Genomic DNA, 23,711 nt, shown 5'->3' on the forward strand with positions numbered 1-23,711 from the left:
CTGTTTAATTACTTTGTGATGGTGGACGGACTTTTAGATAATATTTTTTTATCACGGACATCATTATTTTAAGCTAATAATTTTTGTATTTACTTATATTTAGCGCAGTCTTTGATTTATTCACATTTTTACCTTTTTTTTTGGTTAGGAGTGCAGCTTTTGTTTTATTTAGTTTGTGGCGCTTTTTTTCTCTATTTCTTATATTATCTACAGCATAATAATGTAGCACCACTCTTTGCAGCAATCTCCTGCAAGTTCAGGGCAGGAGATAAAACCATGACAAATGTAGAACCCTCCTAGTCAGCTAGGGGGAGTTAGGCTTCAATTAGCCTAGCCACCTAGCACTGTTTCACTATTTATGTGACAGACACCAGATCCCCTGCTCAAGGCTTCCTTCAGAAAGCTGGGTAAAGAAGATAATTTATTTTGGGTCTGGGTTAGTACTACAGGAGATGCTGACTAGCTCTCCAAAAGACTGTTTGCTGTAAGCACTGTATATAGTTCAGGAAGTTGTCCTCAGTTTCTCAGTTCTATTGGGCATCTCACCATATCAAAGTTGAAATCCCCCTAATAAAACATCAAAACAAAGGACTGGTTACTGACTCCTGGATGCAAGTCTGTTAAAAATGTGTGTTACCTGACTGTACAGGACTATAGGGGGACCCAAATACTTTGCAACTCCTAAGGAGGTAGTGCTACATGTAGGGGCTCACTATTCCAGGATCTATTATAGCACCTAACAAGCCATAGGAAGAGCACTGCAGCAGAGGAAAGTGTCATGGAATTGGCGTGGAAGCTTTGCTGTGGTGCTGTAATCATAATTGCTGCTGTGTTAAAGAACTTTTGCTATTAGCAACTATGCTGGGCCAATCCAAGAGTCTTTGCACTGCTCCACAGGTGGCCCCTAACAAAGACTATGCTCTGTATATGTTTACTAATGTCCATGAAGGGCCTACTGCCATTTCTGTCCTGCTCGTCATTGCCCGCAGCAACCAGTCTACAGATGTCCCTTTCCTGTTCCACAGGTGGCTTCTACTAGAACAAGAGAGGAAGGCGCCTCTAAGTGCAGTATTGACGATTTATTTAGTAAACAATGGATAAATTGCACTTACAAGATAAATAGTTAAAAAGACTCATGGGGTGTAATAAGATCCAGATGGAACATCCAGCCGTCCAGCAACAAACTGTCTATAGGATCAGGAAGTAGAGCCCAGGAAGTGCCTGTGCATCAAAATGAGGCTTGGAGAGCAGAGTCGGATGTAGGAGGTGAAGGGGGCAGCAATGCATTTCGGAGCATGCTCAATTGGCTCCTTCTTCAGACCTCTGAGGTCTGAAGAAGGAGCCTCTGAGGTCTCCTTCTTCAGACCTCAGAGGCTCCTTCTTCAGACCTGGGTCCATGACTCCCCTACACCTATGGGGGAACCATGCAGCAGAGGAAAGCTACCCACCAACACCCACTATCCACTCGAAGATGCTGCTGAAGGGCCGGTGCCCACAAGTGCTGCCCTGACAGAGCCAGCAGATGCCCCAGAGAAGCCAGACTCGCCCACCTGCCCTGACCATTCCGCCTGGAAGAAGCCTAGCTGCGAGGATGCTCAGTCCTCTGGTGAGCCAGCAGAGAGTGTCAGTGGATAGATTGGGATTCACCAAGGCCATTAGCTGAATTTGGGCCCCTAGAGATCAAGCAGGAGGACTGGTCCCCAGAAGAGACAGAGGAGGAATGGGACTAGAGGGACACTATGAAACACATAGACTCACTGACGGGACCGTTGGGATGTTCGCTTACACCAGACTCAGCTGGATGTTCTTGCAGGTCAGAGCTTGTTAGGATACCCACTCAGGTCCCACCAAAGTTCTCCTCACCTTGGCCTATGACCAAGGCCAAGAACCCTACTTTACAAAAATGGATCCTTTGGTCCCCTCACTCCTCTTCCCCATTTCTCCCAACTGCAGAGAGAAGTACAGAAGAGAGTAGCTTTGGAGTGTGGGCTGGACTATCCATATGTCCCCCAGGATGTCATGGACACTATCGAGGAGTCCAGAGTCCAGTGTAAGGATGACCTAATATGGGACTAATATTATTTCCTGGTGCAGTGAGTACCACATTTGTACTGCTCTAACAGTAAAGAACTCTTTCCACAATCTAAGGTTAAACCTCCTTTCTTCCAACCTCAAATCATGACCACGTGTCCTTTACAGTGACTTTAGAGTAAACAATTTATTACTGTTACTTATGACACCTTTGATATATTTGTACATTGTAATCATATCCCCTCTTAAGTGCCTATTCTCCAGTGTGAATAACTGTAATCTATGTAATAGATCCACATAGCTGAGGTCCTCCATCCCCTTTATTGTTTTGATGCCTTTCGCTGAAGTCTTTCCTGAGGATTGGTGACCAAAACTGAACTTTATATTCAAGATGAGGTTGAACCAGTAAAGTGGTAGAATTATTGATTTATCTCTTGAATATACAATATTCTTTTTTAATGCATGAGAGCAGGGGTGGATTGACAACTCATGGGGCCCCCGGGCAAAAGGGGATCATGGGGCCCCTGTGTCCTTGCCCAAACTCAAAATAGCCTATGAAAAAGATGCCAGGGGCATCTCATGGGGCCCCCTACTGACCCCGGGCCCTCGGGCAGTGCCCGAGTTTCCAAATGGTCAGTCCGCCCCTGCATGAGAGTATTTTGTTAGTTGCAGCTTGGCATTGCATGCTATTGCTAAATCTGTGATCTGCAAGCAGCCCCCGGATCCTTTTCCATCACTGATTCTTCTAGGGGAGCCATTCCTAATGAATATTTTGCATGTGTACTTTTGGCACCTAAATGCTTTTCTATTTTCCCTGCTTTTTGTCCTGGTTTCATTGTATGGCTGGAAAAAATGAATGTTCTACAAGGACTGCCTCACATTTTGGTTTTGGCATGGTTTGTAATGAATCATGGAACTATCATGATAGATAGAAGTAGTCCCTCTCACCCCCAATGATTCACACACACACACACACACACACACTACAACTTGGAACTATAAATAAATAATTAAATCTCGTTTGAAAGTAGTTATTTAGAGCGAGGATCTCTAAACTGTGGCCCTCAACTTACCTTTATCCTGCCCTTGGGGCACTATTCCTTCCACTAATAGAAGGCACTATCCCCCTCTTACTGACAACAAAAATTCCTTCCACTGACGTCAACGATGGGGCATTATTCCTTTCACTGACACCAATGATTAGGTACTATTTCTTCCATTGACACCAACAATGAGGCACTATTCTTCCCACTGACACTAACAATGGAGCACTATTCCTTAAACTGACACCAATGTTAGGGGACTATTCCCCCCACTGACACCAACAATGGGGCACTATTCCTTCCACTGACAACAACGGAGGGGCATTATTCCTTCCACTGACACCAATGATGAGGCACAATTCCTCCCACTTACACCAGTGCTGAGGCACTATTCTTCCCACTGATACCAACAAGGAGGCTCTCTTCTTTCCACTGATACCTACAATGGGATACAATTCCTTGCACTGATGCGATGGGACACTATTCTTCCCACTAATACCAGTGATGGGGCACTTTTCCTCCTACTGACCACAGGTGCTCTGATTTTTTTTTTTTTATTTACAGTGAACACCAAATGTGAGCCAAATGCATTACTGCCTAGACACAGCTGTAATGCTCATTCTTACCTTGAAGATTCTGGTTTTTCTTTTCCAGGGGATTTTGACTCTTCTGCCTCTGGTCTAACTGTTTCATCCTCAGTAGTTTTGCTGCGAGTTTTTAACCGACCCTAGGTATAGATTTGTATAGTTATCTATTTTCCGATTACATGTTTATTCTACTCAAATCCATGCATTCATAGTTAAAGCAAAGCTCAATGATCGTAAAATAATAGTTGTTCTGAGGACTTAAAACATGTACCAAGAAAAAACATTTTAGAAGAACGTCGTCGTTGACCTTCTAAAAAAGCAAGTTGCTTAGCAAACATATGGATTCTTTGACTTCAATACTTTCTAAGTGACTGACTTGACCTGAGCTTTGAATTCAACCACCACTACCATGCACCCCTCTCTTAGTAATTGAGGTACAGTTGCATTACATACACAGAGTATAATATATATACAGTTGTGTTCAAAATAATAGCAGTGTGTTGAAAAAAGTGAATAAAGCTCAAAATCCTTCTAATAGCTTTTTTTCCATACACACAAATGCATTGGGAACACTACACATTCTATTCTAAATCAAAATATGAAGAAAAATATATCAAATTTGTGTTGCTCCTCTAAAAAAATTTAAGAAAAATTAATATTAGACTGTTCAAAAAAATAGCAGTGTTTGTATTCTTCTTTACAAACTCAAACATTCACTATATAAACTGAAAAATGTTTGAAGATTTGCTTTCCTTTGAATCACTTAATTAATATTTAGTTGTATAAGCACTGTTTCTGAGAACTGCTGTACATCTGTGTTGCATGGAGTCAACCAACTTCTGGCACCTGTGAACAGGTATTCCAGCCCAGGATGATTGGACTACATTCCACAGTTCTTCTCTATTTCTTGGTTTTGCCTCAGAAACTGCATTTTTGAAGTCACTCCACAAGTTTTCTATTGGATTAAGATCCGGGGATTGGGCTGGCCACTCCATAACGTCAATCTTGTTGGTCTGGAACCAAGATGTTGCACTTTTACTGGTGTGTTTGGGGTCGTTGTCTTGTTGGAACACCCATTTCAAGGGCATTTCCTCTTCAGCATAAGACAGCATGACCTCTTCAAGTATTCTGATGTATTCAAACTGATCCATGATCCCTGGTATGCGATAAATAGGCCCAGCACCGTAGTATGAGAAACATCCCCATATCATGATGCTTGCACAACTACAGTCTTCACAGTGTACTGTGGCTTGAATTCAGTGTTTGGGGGTTGTCTGACAAACTGTCTCCGGCCACTAGACCCAAAAAGAACAATCTAACTTTCATCAGTCCACAAAATGTTGCGCCATTTCTCTTTAGGCCAGTCAAATTTGGCAAATTGTAACCTCTTCAGCACATGTCTTTTTTTTCAACAGTGGGACTTTGCGGGGGCTTCTTGCAGATAGCTTGGCTTCACATAGGCGTCTTCTAATTGTAACTGTACTCATTGGTAACTTTAGACCTTCTTTGATCTTCTTGGAGCTGATTGTTGGCTGAGTCCTTGCCATTTTGGCTATTCTTCTATCCATTCGAATGGTCATTTTTCGCTTTCTTCCACGTCTTTCAGGTTTTGGTTGCCATTTTAAAGCATTTGCGATCATTTTAGCTGAGCAGCCTATCATTTTCTGCACTTCTTTAAATGTTTTCCCCTCTCCAATCAACTTTTTAATCAAGGTACGCTGTTCTTCTGAACAATATCTCGAACGACCCATTTTCCTCAGAATTTCAGAGAGAAATGCACTGTAACCAGCATGTTCAACATTTGCTGCCTTCCTTCCTTCCTTAAATAAGGGCAATAATTGCCACCTGTTTTTCAAAGAATGAATGACCTCACTAATTATTTTGAACATGCCCCTTTCAATTAGTGATTCAATTACACAGCATCAGCAGCATGACTGTTGGGTCTGTTGGATTTCTATTACTCTACTACACCTGCTAGTAAATTTATTTACCAAAAACAGTGATTGATCAGGTTAGTGATGTCTGACTGCTATTATTTTGAACACAACTGTATGTATTTATATATACTGTATATACACACACACAGGAAGCAAAAATATATCTTTATATCTTCCGATGTCAGGAAAATAAATCCCTCTTAGACAGCTGTCATGTAAATATGTGTCCCTATTTGAAGATCCCTCCTCTATTCTTGTTCTGGTGGCAACTCAAATTTCTGGATTTACTCTCACTTTCTCACTCTCGTTCCCAGAGACAATGGTGGTTAGGACAATTAAGCCCCATATACACAGTCAGAATATCGTACGAAAATTGCCACTTTTAAAGCAATCGTATGATAATCTAGTTATTAGTACATTGCAATCATCCGGGAAAAAATAGAAGGGACAAGCATGAAAATTTTTATCGTACAATACCGAATCGTACGATTTTCATTTAACCAGTACAGTAGTCATCAGAAATACAATAATACTTCAGATTTTTTGTTCTGTCGTTAACCATTTGACGCCCGGCCTATGGCCAAATGGCGTCTGCAAAAATGTAGTAGCTTTCAGGGAGGCCGCAATATGGCGTCCTCCCGCACATGCGCAGTTTGCACACTTGCAGAGCCGCGCAGCGGCGCGATCTGTCACCAGCCGTGTACCTCGGACATGGCCGATGACAGATCTGAGTACCGGCCCCCATTGCCGATACCATGTGACCTGCTGTGACCAATCACAGCAGGTCACATGACAGTTGTATACAATGGATGGCTTCATTCATGCCATCCATTGTATACTAGTGTCTAGCTGTGAATGGTCACAACTAATCACATGCACATGTCATGTGATTAGCAGTGGCCAAATCACAGCTAAGCACAAAAAAAAAAACCCTGAATGAATCAATGTCATTCAGGTAAATGCTTGCTTATAGCAAAGTAATTCTTTGCTATAAGCAAATTGTGTAAAAAAAAAAAAAAAAAATACTGATCACTTCCCCAAAGTAGTACAATGTTACTATGGTAACATTGTACTACTTTGGACATAGTGAAATATGAAAAAATAATCTTAAAAAAAAGAAAAAGAATTTAATAAAAAATGTAAAATAAAAAAAAAATATATATATATATTTTTTTTTTTTCACACTGTCACGTCAGTGTCCCTGATCACCGCCATGCCAGTTATATGATGACCCTGTACTGCACTGGTGACAGTATGTAAAAAAAAATAGTGAAAATAATTTTTTTTTTATTTTTCCATTTTCCAAAAAATTATGACAAAAAAAATACAACTTCAAAAAACTCGCCATGCCTCTTATGAAGTACGACGGACTATCTACTTTGCAAAAAGTGGTCATTTGGGGGATATCTGTACTATTCTGACATTCTTGGACCTCAAGAAATTAGATTGGCTGTCAGTACTTCAGGATTGATCAATATTCAGATCTATACCATAGTTTGTGAACTCTATAACTTTCCTACAAACTAAAAAATATATCCTAATTTGGGTTATTTTCACCAAAGACATGTAGCAGAATATATCTCGGCCTAAATTTATGAAGAACAATTGTTTATTTGCAAACTTTTATAACAGAAACAAATTTTTTCAAAATTTTCGGACTTTTTTATTAATTTAGCAAAAAATAAAAACTCCAGCAATGATTAAATACCACCAAAAGAAAGCTCTAGTTGTGTGAAGAATGATAAAATTTAAATTTGGGTACAATGTTGTATGACTGCGCTATTGTCATTCAAAGTGTGAGAGCACTGAAACCTGAAAAATGGCCTGGGCAGGAAGGTGTAAAATTGCACGGTATTGAAATGGTTAAAGAATTATCGTAACTTTGGTAACCTCTTCTATATATGAGACTAGCATGCAGGAAAAAAAAAAAAACAATGATCATTCGTCTGATATTCTAAATGTATGTATGGGCATTAGAGGGAGTAAACACCTCTACTGAGAAAACAGACAGCAATAAAATCATTAATTCTAATCCCTTAGCACTCTATCCAAATCTACAAAAAAAATGTCTTTGGTTATACTTTAACCATATCTGTAGGCCCTCACACACTTACTCAAGAGCTCCTTCAGTTGACTCCTCATAAGGCTATACCTTTCACTTTCTCAGAGGAGCTTTCTCAAAAGTCAGGCATAACTTTTTTCCTAATCAATCACTCTTTCCATTCCTCCAGCCTTCTTTTGCCCATAACTTCAGTTTTGCAAATGCAAACTGCTATAAAATGCTAAAGTGTTTGTAATGCCTAACAACTTCTCTTAATTTTCTCCCTTTTGGTCTTTTAAAGCATGCAAACCCATTGGAGCAATAAAAAATCTAATACATTACAGATTACCATAGCATGTTCATGTCATGGTATGGTAAAGTCTGGAACCAGGAAACTTTTGTGTATCACCATAAACTAAGGAAGGGCCATTTGTGAGCCACAGAACGTGTTTTAAGTGAAATAAAGTTCTATGAATTTTCTTCACCTGCACCCCTGGAAGGTTGCTTGTCTCATCAGATGTAAGTTATTTATTTTCCTCTTTTTCTGCCTAAATTTTATTTAGTTCACCACTATACCACGTATACGCACTACACTAAAAGGATTCTACCACCTCTCCTCTTTCCTTTTTTTCGGTGGACACAACAAAACCATCATATTGGTCTTCATGGTGCCTTTTCATTCTTGACTCCTTGAACATTTAAGGATGGCCACCATTTGAATCCCAGCTAAGAACAATGTCACTGATATCAGTCAGCACAGGCAGAGTGCACAGGAAGTTATCAAGTAACAAGATTTTTGCCAAGATCAACAGGTATTTTCTTGAACTTATCAAACAGATAGAATACAACATTTTCAACTGTATATTTAACAGATCAAAAGGAGCCAAGTAAGCAAAATAAGTCATTTTTTAGGGCTTCCATATACTTTAAATATACCACTGAAGATATTTGTTATAAGTGCAAAACAAAACTGGAAGTTTGTGGGAGAGAAGTTAAAATGTTACTAAACCCAGGACTATGCATTCACTATATCTGGTCTCCCACTGTACACAGAACATGGAAGTGCAATTATTTTAGTAAATTTAAACTGCTAAATACCTTTTCTCATCAGAAGTTAGAGCAGTCTTGTGACTTCTGTCAGTGTCTAGCAGAGCACTAGCTAAAGCTTGTAGGAGGAGTTTTCTTTCTGCTTTAGGAGGATGGAAATCCCCTGACCTCTGTCTGGACAGTGCTGATTGGCCCTGTGCTGCTCACATGCACTCTCCCAAGGAAAAAAAACCTCTCTAGCAAAACACACCAAACTGAGCATGTGCATGCCTACTGTTCAGTCTGGAAATAAGCGGTGGTCGCTTGAAAAAGGGGAGGAACAGAGAAGAAAGGATCAAACAGCCATTTTACACAATGCAGAGGATTAACCCCTTAGGTTCTACAGTGAGTGTAACAAGCATGATTTACTGCACATACAAGCTGATTTTACTGTTGTGGGTTTAGTAACATTTTAGGCAGCGCTGGAGATGCTGCACAGTTAATATCTTGCAGGAGCAAAGTTAGAAGTAAGTGGCATCTATTACAAAAACCCGGAAATGTTACTATTGGTCACACGCATAAGTAGCAAGCTGGTATAAAAACGTCTTTTCTTATCCCTAACCTTAATTTCTCAAGCATGTGCATATTACCAGTATTTCTACCTTTGTTATTGACATTTCCATATACTGATCCTTTTTATTTTGCAGCAGCAATGGCTTAGCTGCCTGGCAAGCCAACAATAATATCAAGAAACATTATTGGCCAGTAAATCACAAGCCCTTTGAAAATTCTGTAAATTATTTCTTGCCACATATCAGTACACCTTCCCCAAAAGTGCAGTCACTAACCTTAAACTGCTTATCAATCACTTTCTAACCAGCAGCAGAATAGATCTGCTTTGAGCAGTAAAAAGAAAATTGCTATGACTTACAAACATATATATTTTTTAGTCTCACATATTAATAGTGTTACCTTCAGAAGTGACGGCGAGATTATTCCACCAAAAATTCCTTTTTTGTTGGGAGATTTAATTGGTGATGGGGAATTGCCTGGAGTTTCAACAGGAGTTCCATCAGGAGATCTCTCATTTTTATCCTCTTCATCAGAGGTCTTTTCTGGGAAGCTTTTTGGCTCTAGAAGAAATAAGTACATGAACATATACCTTTAAAACATATAAGTGGAACTATGAAAAGTAAAATAAAAAACAATATATGATGCAGTCTGCCACTAGCTTTAAAGTAGAACTAAACCCTCCTATCCTTTACAGCCGAGGAAGCTGCCATCTTAGCCTCTTTTTGATTTTCAGTCGCCATGGTGTTGCACGTGATCAGTTATGACACGAGACATTCTTGTGACTTAAAGCAGAAATCCAGGGAAAACATTTTTTGGTTTTGTGCACTGGGGCTGTGCTGGCACTGCATGGATCAAATGGTCATTTTGTTCTAGGGAAGATATACTTTCCTGACTTGCCTATCCTCCCCGCATAAGACCGGTCCTCTCGGCTCCTGCCTCCCTGCGGTCCAGCAATCTTGTAAATGGGCTGTACTTGACATCAGCATGCTCAATGCAAGCTCCACAGATAAGTACAGTCCACCAGTAGACCGTGAGGGAAAGCGGTTTTCCATAGGACCGGTGGGTTAGGCGAGTATGAGCTTTGTCCTCACCCATAGAAGAAATGAGCAGCCAATCCATGCAGTGGGAGCACAACTCCACTGCATGATAAAAACAATTCTAACTGTTGACCAGTCCTCACCTTTAGCTGCACCCAGTTTATGACTGTAGCCTGCTCCCTGTAACATCCCCCACTATTCATGTGATCCTTATCAGCCTCTAATTGGGGTGGAGTTAAATGCTCATTTGAGCATCTCCCTATAAATTTAGATCAGCTCATGGGGGGAGATCTCTGATGGGGGGCAGTGTCTCTGATCGGGGTGCTGATTCTGATTGAGTGCTGCTTTGAAAGAGTGCGATGCAGTTAAACTAAAGCAGGAGAACTTAAGCAGCAGGAAGACACAACAACTACAAGTAACTCTACTGCACGCTGGAAAACCTCTCTTTCATACCTGAGTCCCACTCCGTGTACCTTTTATACAATACATCCCCTCTTCTCCTTATCATATTACTATCCTCTGTTCCCAAATCTCATTTCCTTACCCCTCTGTTCCACCCCAAAACTTGTACATCTCCCCCTCATTGCTATCATCTCCCTACTATTGCTCTCTTCACCTCCCCAAAATGCCTCTTCCACTCCTCCTCATTTTCCTCTCCTCCGTTCCCAAAATCCATTCACTATATCCCTCTGCTCCTCCCAAACAATTGTATATTGTGTCCTCACTACTTCCTTCGCCCCTCTACGGCACCCACCACCTCCTCCTATTACTCCACTCTCCCACTGACCCAAACACCTCCACTAGTAGTTTCTCACGCTCCTGCACATCCCGCTCCCATGCCACCTTTCTCACCCTTCTCCTCCTCCTAACCGCGGGGGACATCTCCCCGAATCCTGGACCTCTACCACCTCCCTCACCCACACAACACCCTCCTGCCTCCACGTCCTGCCGCATCCCCCGCAACTTAGTATCTGTCGCCCTGCTCCCTAAAATCTCCCCCCCGTTTTCATGTGTACTCCTGAACGCCCGATCGGTGTGCAACAAGCTTACCGCCATCCACGACCTCTTTGTTTCCCGCTCCCTCAACCTCCTAGCGATCACAGAAACTGTCAGGAATGGACTCAGCACTGGTGGTGGGACTCACCTGCCGTGTGGGCTGCAGTACCAGAGCTGACCAGCGGGTGCTCTCAGCAGCCAGAAGCTCACACGTGCAATCAGCCAAACCTGGTGCTGATTGCAGAAAGGTGTATTTAAGGCATGGCCAGGCCTGTGCTCTGGGCCTTGGTGTATGTTTTTCCCATGAGCCTCTGTACCTGGTATCCTGTGTTCCTGCTTCGTTGCTGACCCGGCTTGATCCTGACCTCTGCTGACCGTCTCCTGTTGAACCCCTGGCTTGCCTGACCATTCTTCTGCCTGATCCCCTGTACCGCGCTGTCCGTGAGTTACTGAACCCGGCTTGTGACCTTGACCATGCTCTGCCTGCTCCTTTTGGTACCTTGCTGCCCGCACGTTGCTGACGTGGCCCGTCTGACCACGCTAACTACTCTGCCATCCATCCATCCTGCACGGATCCAGCCGTACCTGCACATACCTCTGGCGGATCCCTCTACCACTAGCAGGTGTACTCAGGGGCCGCGACCTGGTTCCTGTCTGCTCTAAGTCCATCCCCACCATCAGGGGCCCTGGTGAATAAGCAGACTGGGACTTAGACTCCGCGCCCTGGGGAATCCTGTCCTGGGGACCACTAGAGGTACCACCAAACGGTCATTACAGAACCCTACGGCTGGCCTGACCGTTCCACCTCTCCAGCCCTGACTACGCCTGTGTTCCTGCACCTACTAAGATTAGTGGAAGGTTGGTTTGTTCACTGTGCGTTTATATATATCTGGGTGGCTAATAATAAACTGTATTATTATACTATACCTGAAACCTGCGTTTCCCTGTGTCAGTCCACACCTTTCTGGTCATTCCTAGATTCCTGACAGAAACCTGGATCCAGCCCACTGACTCTACCTCCCCTGCTGCACTCTCCTACAGAGGTCTCACCTGGACCCACTCACCCAGACCTGACGGTCGTAAAGGCGGTGGGGTTGGTCTGCTCCTGTCACCGCAGAGCATTTTCCGAGTCCTCCCAAACCCCCCCTCCCTATCCTTCTCCTCCTTCGAGGCCCACTGTGTCCGACTATTCTCCCCAACCCCCCTGAAGATTGCTGTGATATACCGGCCTCCTGGATTCATACCCCGCTTCCTGGATGACTTTTCCTCCTGGCTACCCTTCTTCCTCTCCTCTGAGCTACCCACCATCATCCTTGGGGATTTCAACATCCCTGTCAACCTCGACAACCCGGACACATCCCATCTCCTCCACTTAACCTCCTTTGCACTTGCACAGTGCATACAATCCACCACCCACTCCAACGGTAATATCCTTGATCTTGTCTTCTCCAACCGCTGCGCTCCCCACAACCTCACTAACACCCCATTCCCTCTCTCTGACCACAACCTGATTACCTTCTCTATCTCCTCGTCCTCCAATGCCTACCGCTCCAAATGTCACACTACTACCAGCCGTAACCTCCGCAACCTTAACCCTGCCCCCCTCCACTCTGCAGCTGATCAATTCCATGACAGCATCCTCCCCCTGTCTTGCCTTGACTTGGCTATGACTGCCTACAACAACGCGCTGTCAACAGCCCTTGACTCACTAGCACCTTTAACCACACGCAACGTCAGACCCCGACCACTTCAGCCCTGGCAGACTGATCACACCAAAACCCTCAAATGACACAGTCGTGCCCTGGAGCGACTATGGCGCAAAACCAAAATCCCAACAAGCCTTCACCCGCTACAAATCTGCCTTCCACAACTACACCTCCTCCCTCCACGTAGCCAAACAAGCGTACTTCCTGACCCTCATCAAGACCCTCTCCTCCAATCCTCGCCGACTCTTCTCCACCTTCAACTCTCTACTCTCGCCACCCCCACCTCCACCCAGCACCTCACTCACCGCCCTTGAGATTGCCAATCACTTCAAAAACAAGATTGACACAATTCGCAAGGACATTGTCGCAACTCACACGCCCTCTCAACCTGTCACCTCTCACACAGCTACCCCCTCATCCCCCCTCCCCCTCGACATAACCCGCAGGGACTTCGTCACTGCTCAAACTCCCTCCAACCCCGTTCCCCCTCACTCAGCTACCCCCTCATCACCCCTCTCCCACAGCCCCACCACTGCTCTGACCTCCACTTCCACCCCACCCTACATTCCTCATACTGAAGCTCCCCCAACACTCCGCACCTTTGACCTTACTACCATCGAGGAAGTCTCCAAGATCCTCTCTGATGCCCGCCTCACCACCTGCCCCCTCTACCCTATCCCCTCACAACTCCTACGACCTCCCTCCCCCTCCATCCTATGCTCCCTCACCCACATAATCAATCTCTCCCTCTCCTCAGGCACTTTCCCCTCCCCTCTGAAACATGCACACATCACCCCCATACTTAAAAAGCCCTCCCTGGACCCCAATGACCCGAACAACCTCCGACCCATCTCCCTGCTCCCATTTACATCTAAACTCCTCGAGCGCCTCGTCTACACCCGCCTATGCTCTCACCTCAACGTCAACCACCTCCTCAATCCCCTACAGTCTGGCTTCCGTCCCCTACACTCCACCAAAACCGCCTTACTCAAACTCTCCAACGACCTTCTAACCGCCAAAGCTAATGGCCACTATTCAGTGCTCCTACTCCTCAACCTCTCTGCGGCCTTCGACACAGTCGACCACCCCCTCCTCCTCAAAAAACTACACTCCCTCGGCCTCAGAGATTCTGCTCTCTCCTGGCTCTCATCCTACCTGTCACAACGCTCCTTCAGCGTTACCTATAATGCTACCACCTCCCCCTCACTCCCCCTCTCTGTTGGGGTCCCTCAAGGCTCTGTCCTTGGGCCCCTTCTCTTCTCCATCTACACCTCCTCCCTTGGCCAACTCATACACTCTCACGGCTTCAACTACCACCTCTATGCCGACGACACACAAATCTATCTTTCAACCCCCCACCTCACCCCCTCGGTCTCCGCCCGAATCACACACCTACTGAGCGACATATCAGATTGGATGTCGCTCCACTTCCTTAAACTGAACCTCTCCAAAACAGAGTTTCTTGTCTTCCCCCCCAGCCCGGACCCCACCCCCCATTGACTTCTCCATCACATCCAACAACGCCAATATCAAACCCGCCCTGCAGGCCAGAGTACTTGGTGTCATTCTGGACTCCAACCTATCCTTCCAGCCCCAAGTCCAATCTTTAACAAACTCGTGCAGACTCCACCTCCGCAACATCGCCAAAATATGCACGTTCCTAACCCCAGAAACCACTAAACAGCTCATCCACTCCCTCATCATATCACGACTCGACTACTGCAACTCCCTCCTCACTGGCCTGCCTCGCCGCTGGCTATCCCCACTTCAGTCGATCCTGAATACGGCTGCCAGACTCATTCACCTTTCCAACCGCTCCGTTTCCGCCACCCCCCTCTGCCAATCCCTCCACTGGCTTCCGATTGCGCAACGGATCAATTCAAAATCCTAACACTGACGTACAAAGCAGTCCACCACACTGCCCCGAACTACATCACTGACCTAATATCAAAGTACCGCCCAGCACGCACACTCCGCTCCTCACAAGACCTCCTTCTCTCTAGTTCCCTGGTCTCCTCCTCTCATGCCCGCCTCCAGGACTTCTCCAGGGTGTCACCCATCCTCTGGAACTCCCTGCCCCAACCCATCAGATTATCACCTACTCTCCTCTCCTTTAGGCGCACCCTGAAAATCCATCTCTTCAGGGAAGCCTACCCCACCCCCTGCTAACTTGACCAACCTCCTCCACTCTTCCTACCACTCCATCCCCCACAGCTATCTCCTCCTGTGCCACCATCCCCTCCCTCCTAGATTGTAAGCTTGAAAGAGCAGGGCCCTCAATCCCCTCATGTTTTGCATTGTATAGGTATTGTTCTGTCACATGTTCTGTCCCCCTTTGTAATGTACAGCGCTGAGCGAACTATTGGCGCTTTATAAATACTGTATAATAATAACTGGAGTTCTGCTTTATTAGTTTGTTATCAATGCACAAATGATAGCAATATTCACAAGGGATTATCAGGGGCGGACTGATAACTCATGGGGCCCCCGGGCAATAGGAAATCATGGGGCCCCTGTGTCCATGCCCACACTCAAATCACACCCAAAAAAGCTTATGAAAGGTACCAGGGGCATCTCATGGAGCCCCCTACTGACCCCGGCCCTCGGGCAGTGCCTGAGTGGCTAAATAGTCAGACCGCCCCTGGGGATTATCTACGGCTGGTTAGTCTACTTTTTTCTAGTGTCTGATGAGGCCTCTGTATATTTATAAACAAGTCAAGAGATATTTTATTGGTTTGCACAAATCAATTACCACAATGCACCACCTCTTCCCCACACTATCAAAAAGTACCTCTTTAATTTTTTTCAAATAGCAACAAACAAGTAAGCGGGCATCATGAGACACAACAAAACACCAGCTTGGCATACCTGTTTTAGCAGGCTTATAAGCCTTACTTGAAAAGAAAAATCTAAATTAATTTTATCAAACAAGTCTCTGTGGCTTTTAATCATGCGTCAAGATACTTCCATACCTGTAGAGTCTCTGAACATCCAGTATTCCGGATCCTCTTCAGAAGCACAGGTTCCAGCAGGGGTCCTGTGGCCTCTTTTCTTGCCTAAAGAGGCTCTGCCTCTCATGAAAGATGTATCTAGAACAACAGTACCCTGAACAGAAAGCAATAATAAGTTATTTCGGTGAATTTGTCAAGATAAATTAACCACTGGTTTCTTATATTCAGCTTGGATTACAGTGCCAAGATCTTTAAAATTGAAACCAGCACCTATTTGTTCATCTGTTTATGAAATAACAGTTATGGGTTGACTTTAAAAAGAAAATCGGGGTACAATAATGGTCAAGAAAATGTTTTTCTCAAGACCAAAAGCAGAAAGTGTACATTTGCAGCATAGGCAAAAGGAATTAGCAAATCATGGGCCCAAGTCCTATTCTCTCTCTCACTCTTCCCCTGTGCCAACAGTAGTAAATCTAGTTTCTGCACACATCAGTGTTATGCTTAGAGGGACTTCCTAGGAGCCACACTGCCAGATACCACATGTGTAGCACAATTATGGCATTACGCTGTATCTGCAAATGTGCTGTGCTCATTAAAACTGCAGAAAAATTGTTCAGTGGAAGAGTAATGATGTCTGGGAGTTATGACCGCATGATTATTACTATCATTGATCCCATACCTCCCAACTGTCCTGGATTTTCTGGGAACAGCCCAAGATTTTAACCGAATCCTAGTGTCCTGAAAAATTCAGAGAAATGTTGGCTGCCTGTCACAACTCACTTCGGAGCCAATGGAAGCATCCTCTAGGCTCCTGCTCGGCTATGATGATATAATGTGGCCAGGCCAGATGGAGGAGCTGGGGAGGAGGAATGTACCCCTGCATCAGCTGTGCTGATCTGAAGTCTGCAATTAGTTTATTAGGGGAAATAAAGAATTGCAAAGGGACACACAGTGACCTAGTAGGGGTGGTGAGGGTATTTGGGAGAGGAGAATAAGAGGATACGTGCAGGGGGACACCTTGGGAGGGGAGGGTGAGAGGACCTGTGCTAGAAGGAGGAAGAGGATTTGTGTTTGGGGGGAGGGAGAGGTTGTGCTGGGAGTAGGGATTTGGGTGGGAGGATTTGTTTTGGGAGGGGGATTTGAGGGAAAGAGGATATATGCTGGAGAGAACTGGGGAAGGGGGGTGGGAGATTTTTGCTAGGATGGGGAGTTGTGCTAGCACGGGGTTTTGAGGAAAGAGACAATTTGTGCTGAAGATGAGGGGGGGGGGTTTGTGCTGGGATGGGGGGATGTGATGGGAGGGGGAGATTTGGGAGGTGGAAGATGTTTGCTGGGAGGGGGTTAGGATTTATACTGGGAGGGAGAGGATTTGTGCTTGAAGGGGGGACATAATTTTTGCTGGGAGGTGAATTTTAGGTGATTTGTAGTGCAGGGAGGGAATATTAAGGGGGAGGACGTTTTGTACTGGAAAAAGGAGTTGTGTTGAAATGGAGAATTTGGGGGGGAATAGGATTTGGGGATTGGGGAGGAAGAGGATTTATTCTGGGAGGGGGATTGGGGAAAGAAGGATATTTGCTGGGGGGGTAGAATTTTTCTGGGATGGGAAGAGCATTTTGTTGGGAGAGAGGCTTGAGAGGGGTGGATATTTGTGCTGGGATGGGAGATTTGGGGTTGATGGTTTGTGCTGGGGAAGTGGGAAGAAGATTTGTGCTGGATATTACTGCTGAAAGGGTAAAGTGGGGGACAGTATTGTGTGCACTTTTCTAACCCCTACAACTGTGTGTTACACACCACGGACTCCTGAACTCTTTTTGTTTTGTATTCCTGACTTTTACTATGCATTTCACACTCCTGTCCCCTGTATTCTGTGCATTATGTACTCCTGCACCCTGTTATGTGTATCATGTACTAAACCTGGTACTGACTACAGTATTCTGTATATTACATACTCCTGACCCTTGCACCCTATCTATTGCACACTACGGACCCCTGCACTCTGCCTTACAGACTCCTGGATTACATACACTAAATTATACATTATATATTTCTCAACAGTTGCTTGGTGCTAAGCAGTCCCTGCATATTTTAATGAAGTTCTTCTTTAAGGTAGGGTCAGGCAAAGTGTTATAGTTCTCTGTCTATTTTCAGTGTTTGCAAAACCACATGTAATAGAAACTTTTTTGTGCTGAGGTTTATATGTTTCTGTGAGACTGTTGCTTGTGGCACAACAATCAAATATATTTTATAGGAAGACCAGGTTTTGTTTATCTATGCCCACTGTTAAAGTTTGGCAACATCCACTTTTTGCCCTAGTGCTCATAGTGCACCACAGGTCACTGTCTCCCTAAAGTGTCCTCCATGCTCTAGGTTGGCACTCTCGGGAGGAAGAACGTACCTCAAGAAAGTCAAAATTTTCTGCAGGGGATACTTCTGCCTGTGTCTCTTCTGGTTCTTCAGCTTGGATCTCTTCGACTGCATCTGTATAGTCAACTGTCTGCAATTCACCATGTTCAGCATGTCCATTCAGGATTTGGTATGTAATTTGGCTCTCTTGTTCCTGTGTCTTCTCAGGCATGGATCCATCTGATTCATCAGTTGTAATAGCTGGTGACTTTTGTCTAGACCCTTCTGCTAATTCATCTACATGCTGAGCCTCTTCTGATTTAGCATGACACCACTGTGTCTCTTCTTTATGTATACCTAGCAGTTGCTGTTCTTCTGACGGTGGATATTTATGGAATTGCTCCTCTGTTTTTTCACTAGCATGCTTTTCATCAGTTGAAGTCTCACTATATTTTGGTTCTTCCATGTAACTCTCTCTCAGCTGCTGTTCTAAAAAATCACTAAGTGTTATATCTTTTTCAGAAGAGTTACCAAGTATTTCACTTGATGCTGTTGAAATATTAGTCATACTGTCCATTTCCTCTGATTGAACAAGCCTGTACTGTTGGTTGTACAAATCAATCAGCCCTGATTGTATACACTCTGAGTTTTTGGCATCTGACCCTGTGTGAATGTATCCTGGGTCCTCAATGCATTCATACTGGTTTGCAAGTTCATAACTATGGACTGGTTCATCATGCTGTTTATATCTGTAATCTGGCTCCAGCGATTCATCACGACTGTGGCTTATCTCCTCTGACTGTGTATATCTATTAACTGGCGTCTCAGACATTTCATATTTGTAAATTGATTCCTCTGATTTTTGATATCCCTGAACAAGCTGCTCTGTTTGCTCATACTGGTCAGTCGATTCATCTAACTGTTTATATTTGTGAGCTGGGTCTTCTTGTTCATAGTTATGGACTGTCTCTTCTAAGTAAGCATATCTATGCTCTGACTCTTCTGAAGGCTCATATTTATCAATTGGATCTTTTGAAGGTCTATATTTCTGAACTGCCTCTTCTGACTGTTCATACACGTGGACTGGCTCCTCAGACTGCTGAATATTGTGAACTATTGTCTTTGATTGTTGGCAAGCTAACTCTTCTGTTTGTTCATATTGCCCAGCTGGTTTGTCTGTCTGTTTATATTCATGAGCAGAGTCTTCTAACTTCTCAGATCTATGAGATGGTTCTTCTAATAGTTCATATTTATGGATGGAATGTTCCAATTTTCGATCTCTGTAGCCCGATTCTTCTGTTTGTTCATATTTGAGGCCTGACCCTTCTGACTGTTTATATCTGAAAACTGGCTCTTGTGACTGTTCATATGTATATACTGGTTCCTCAGACTTTTCAGATCCTTGAACTGGCTCCTCAAACTGTTGATACAGGACACTTGGCTTGTCTGGCTTTTCAAACTTGTGGACTGACTTTTCCAACTGTTGATATATATAATCTGGTTCTTCAAACTGTCCATAAGTATAGACTGGCTCATCTGATTGCTTGTCATCTAGTTCCACCTCATGAGCATAATTGCACTCCTGCTCCTGTGATTGAATGTGTATGTACTGTGGTGTGTTTGACTCATCATATCTGTACTCTATGTTATCCATGTGAACTTCACATTCGTTTAATACTGGCGACTGAGCAGTGTTATACACAAGTCTGTCTGGTTGTTTATAGGGGTCACTTAACTTTTCTGGTTGGGTGATGCTGGCAGCTGGATCCTGAGAAGTAGTTTCAGAATATATGAACTTTGACTGATCATAGTTCAATTCTTGCCTACTAGATTCATCGCTTTCTGACTCACTCAGCTCTTCCTGTGGCTTGCTTAACTGAGTATCCTTTTCCATATAGCTGTGTGATGGCTTCTCTGATTGATCAATTGGATGAGAATAAACTTCCCCTGGAATCAGGCTGTCATCTTCTAGTATTTGTGATCCCACATACAGGTTTGTTGATGTCTCATCGTCTGCATGTTCAGGCAACTCTGGTGCAGAGGGCGTCTCAGATTCATAGGTGGATCTGACATTGTTCCCAAAAAACGATCTGAAAATGTAGAGGTTAAACAATGGAAAAATAATTAAGAACTGTGTCAAGGGTATACAAATCACAATTCTATAGAATGCTAATAATGTGTCTAAAACATCACTTGAGCTGTTTATATCACAAACTAGTTACATTATCCTGCAAATTAAAATAAAAACTCTTTTAAATGCAAGTCATAATGCTTAGATGTGTGAACAATAAAACTACCTGAAGTAACACAGCAAATGCTGCTGGACAGCAGAATACTTCATACAATATTTTACTAGGGGAAGTAGGAATGTAATTGTTAATGATATTATATAAATATTGCTACTAGGGGGAATGGTAAATAAATTTCTGCTGCATGGGGCTTGGAAATACATAATTTACTTTTGCTATAGTAAAGAAATTAAGTTGAAGAAAAAAAAAAAAGGACTTATTACCTGGGTTAGCCAAAGTTCATAATTAGCGACAGCGAATTGGACTAGATTTAATTATTGGGCTGTTTGTCGAACCCTTATTAAAACATTAAATTGCAAATTGTATCTGAACTCTGTTAATGGTAATTGGAGGCAGATCTTACAAATAACCTTTAGCCATTTCCAGGCTAATAAGCATAGAATTAGCCAACAAAGGACATGGGGAGCTGGGCACCATGATGGGAAACATGTACCAATGCAAAAATATGTTTTAAAAATACCACTCAGTAGGAAACAGGTCTTTCATTTTATGCCTTCAATGGCAACATGGGAAAAGTACCATTCCTTTCTAATAAATGCTTGGGAAAGGTCTAGCTGTGTGTGGTGCTACAGAACAATATGAATGTCAGGGACATCACAAATGATACCATATTTCGCAACACACATTTTAAATTGTATTTTCACTGTTACACTATTTCTTGGCTTAAAGTGGTTGTAAAGTCAAGACATTTATTGCCGTCCCTGAATTAAGGTGAGCTGTGCCCATGCTCCTTTTCACAATGCTGTACCCATGCGCCTTTTCACAATGCTGTGCCCATGCGCCTTTTCACAATGCTGTGCCCATGCGCCTTTTCACAATGCTGTGCCCATGATCCTTTTCACAACGCTGTGCCCATGCACCTCTTCACAACGCTGTGCCCAATGCGCCTTTTCACAACGCTGTGCCCATGTGCCTTTTCACAATGCTGTGCCCATGTGCCTTTTCACAGGACAATGGGGCAGCACAATACAGGGCTTTATACTACTGCATATAGAAGAGGTTATCACTGCATAACAGCAACTATCTCTCCCTGCAAACACGCTATAAACTTCCGGCCACGAATCCTGTTGCACAGGTGGTATCAGATTATTCCATGTGACTTTTATCCGTGCAGGGAATTGCTAAAAATGCACACTCATATATTGACCAAGCATCTGCAGGAAGCCCCCTTTAAATGGACCAGACAGACAGCATAGGAAGAGACTCCCTCCTCTGGATCTGAGACTGCTCTGCAACCGTTATCCGACTGGAGTCCTGGAAATTTCTTAGCTCAATAGAGAGCCAAAAAAGAAGGTGCTCATAGTGTAGTAATTTATCAGATTTATTTAGATATAAACGTAGTACATCATCCACGTGGAAATAGCGCCAACAAACACAGTTTAAAATAGTGGAACTGACCAGACACTCTCTAAGATGGCCACCGGACCTTCATGAGGCTCCAGCGGCGTGATGTCACGGCGTACGGCTCCTCCTTGATGCACGTTATCAAAAGGGCCGCACTTGTTTAACTGCGCTCATTGCAGCGCTTCATTCACTCCTGTGTTATCACTTAATTTAATATCTTCATAATAATATTTTGAGTATTGCACATTTATATATACAGTCATGGCCGAAATTGTTGGCACCCTTGATATTTTTCCTGAAAATCAAGTATTTCACACAAAAAAGGTATTGCATTAACACATGTTTTGCTATACACATGTTTATTCCCTTTGTATGTATTGGAACAAATATAAAACAGAGGCAGAAAAGCAAATATGACATAATGTCACACAAAACCCCAAAAATGGGCTGGACAAAAGTATTGGCACCCTTAACTTAATATTTGGTTGCACACCCTTTGGAAAACATAACTGAAATCAGTCGCTTCCTATAACCATCAATAAGCTTCTGACACCTCTCACCCGGAATTTTGGACCACTCTTCCTTTGCAAACAGCTCCAGGTCTCTCTTATTGGAAGGACACCTTTTCCCAACAGCAATTTTAAGATCTCTCCACAGGTGTTCAATGGGATTTAGATCTGGGCTCATTGCTGGCCACTTCAGAACTCTCCAGCGCTTCTTTGCCATCCATTTCTGAGTGCTTTTTGACGTATGTTTGGGGTCATTGTCCTGCTGGAAGACCCAGGATCTTGGACGCAAACCCAGCTTTCTGACACTGGGCCCTACAGTGCGACCCAAAATCCTTTGGTAATCCTCAGATTTCATGATGCCTTGCACACAGTCAAGGCACCCAGTGCCAGAGGCAGCAAAACAACCCCAAAACATCATTGAACCTCCACCATATTTTACCGTAGGTACTGTGTTTTGTTCTTTGTAGGCCTCATTCCGTTTTCGGTAAACAGTAGAATGATGTGCTTTACCGAAAAGCTCTATCTTGGTCTCATCTGTCCACAAGACGTTTTCCCAGAAGGCTTTTGGCTTACTCAAGTACATTTTGGCAAACTGTAGTCTTGCTTTTTTATGTCTCTGTGTCAGCAGTGGGGTCCTCCTGGGTCTCCTGCCATAGCGTTTCATTTCATTTAAATGTCGACGGATAGTTCGCGCTGACACTGATGCTCCCTGAGCCTGCAGGACAGCTTGAATGTCTTTGGAACATGTTTGGGGCTGCTTATCCACCATCCGGACTATTCTGCGTTGCAATCTTTCATCAATTTTCCTCATCCGTCCACGACCAGGGAGATTAGCTACAGTGCCATGGGTTGCAAACTTCTTGATAATGTTGCGCACTGTGGACAAAGGCAAATCTAGTTCTCTGGAGATGGACTTGTAACCTTGAGATTGTTGATATTTTGCCACAATTTTGGTTCTCAGGTCCTCAGACAGTTCTCGTCTCCTCTTTCTGTTGTCCATGCTTAGTGTGGCACAGACAGACACACAATGCAAAGGTTAAGTGAACGTCTCTCCTTTTTATCTGCTTTCAGGTGTGATTTCTATATTGCCCACACCTGTTACTTGCCCCAGGTGAGTTTACAGGAGCATCACATGCTTGTAACATTCTTATTTATCCGCAGTTGTGAAAGGGTGCCAATACTTTTGTCCAGCCCATTTTTGGAGGTTTGTGTGACATTATGTCGAATTTGCTTTCTTTCCTCCCTTTTTTTGTTTTGTCCCAATACACACAAAGGGAA

At 43.8% G+C, this 23,711-nt stretch overlaps 1 protein-coding gene across 2 annotated transcripts in view; it reads right to left on the reverse strand.

Annotated features, from left to right (window-relative positions):
- Positions 1-23,711, reverse strand: part of CNOT12 (CCR4-NOT transcription complex subunit 12) — a 113,660-nt gene that overhangs the window by 4,394 nt on the left and 85,555 nt on the right. For both annotated transcript variants that reach the window (XM_089687582.1, XM_089687581.1), the window contains 4 exons: positions 18,324-20,361; positions 15,950-16,082; positions 9,638-9,798; positions 3,701-3,801 (listed from right to left, as the gene is read on the reverse strand). In XM_089687582.1, the coding sequence (XP_089543708.1) occupies positions 3,701-3,801; positions 9,638-9,798; positions 15,950-16,082; positions 18,324-20,361 (2,433 nt within the window). The remainder of the gene's footprint in view (positions 1-3,700; positions 3,802-9,637; positions 9,799-15,949; positions 16,083-18,323; positions 20,362-23,711) is intronic.

The sequence above is a fragment of the Staurois parvus genome, unplaced genomic scaffold, assembly GCF_062004578.1.
Source record: "Staurois parvus isolate SC_StPar_1 unplaced genomic scaffold, SC_StPar_1.0 ptg000430l, whole genome shotgun sequence".
Lineage (NCBI taxonomy): Eukaryota > Metazoa > Chordata > Amphibia > Anura > Ranidae > Staurois > Staurois parvus.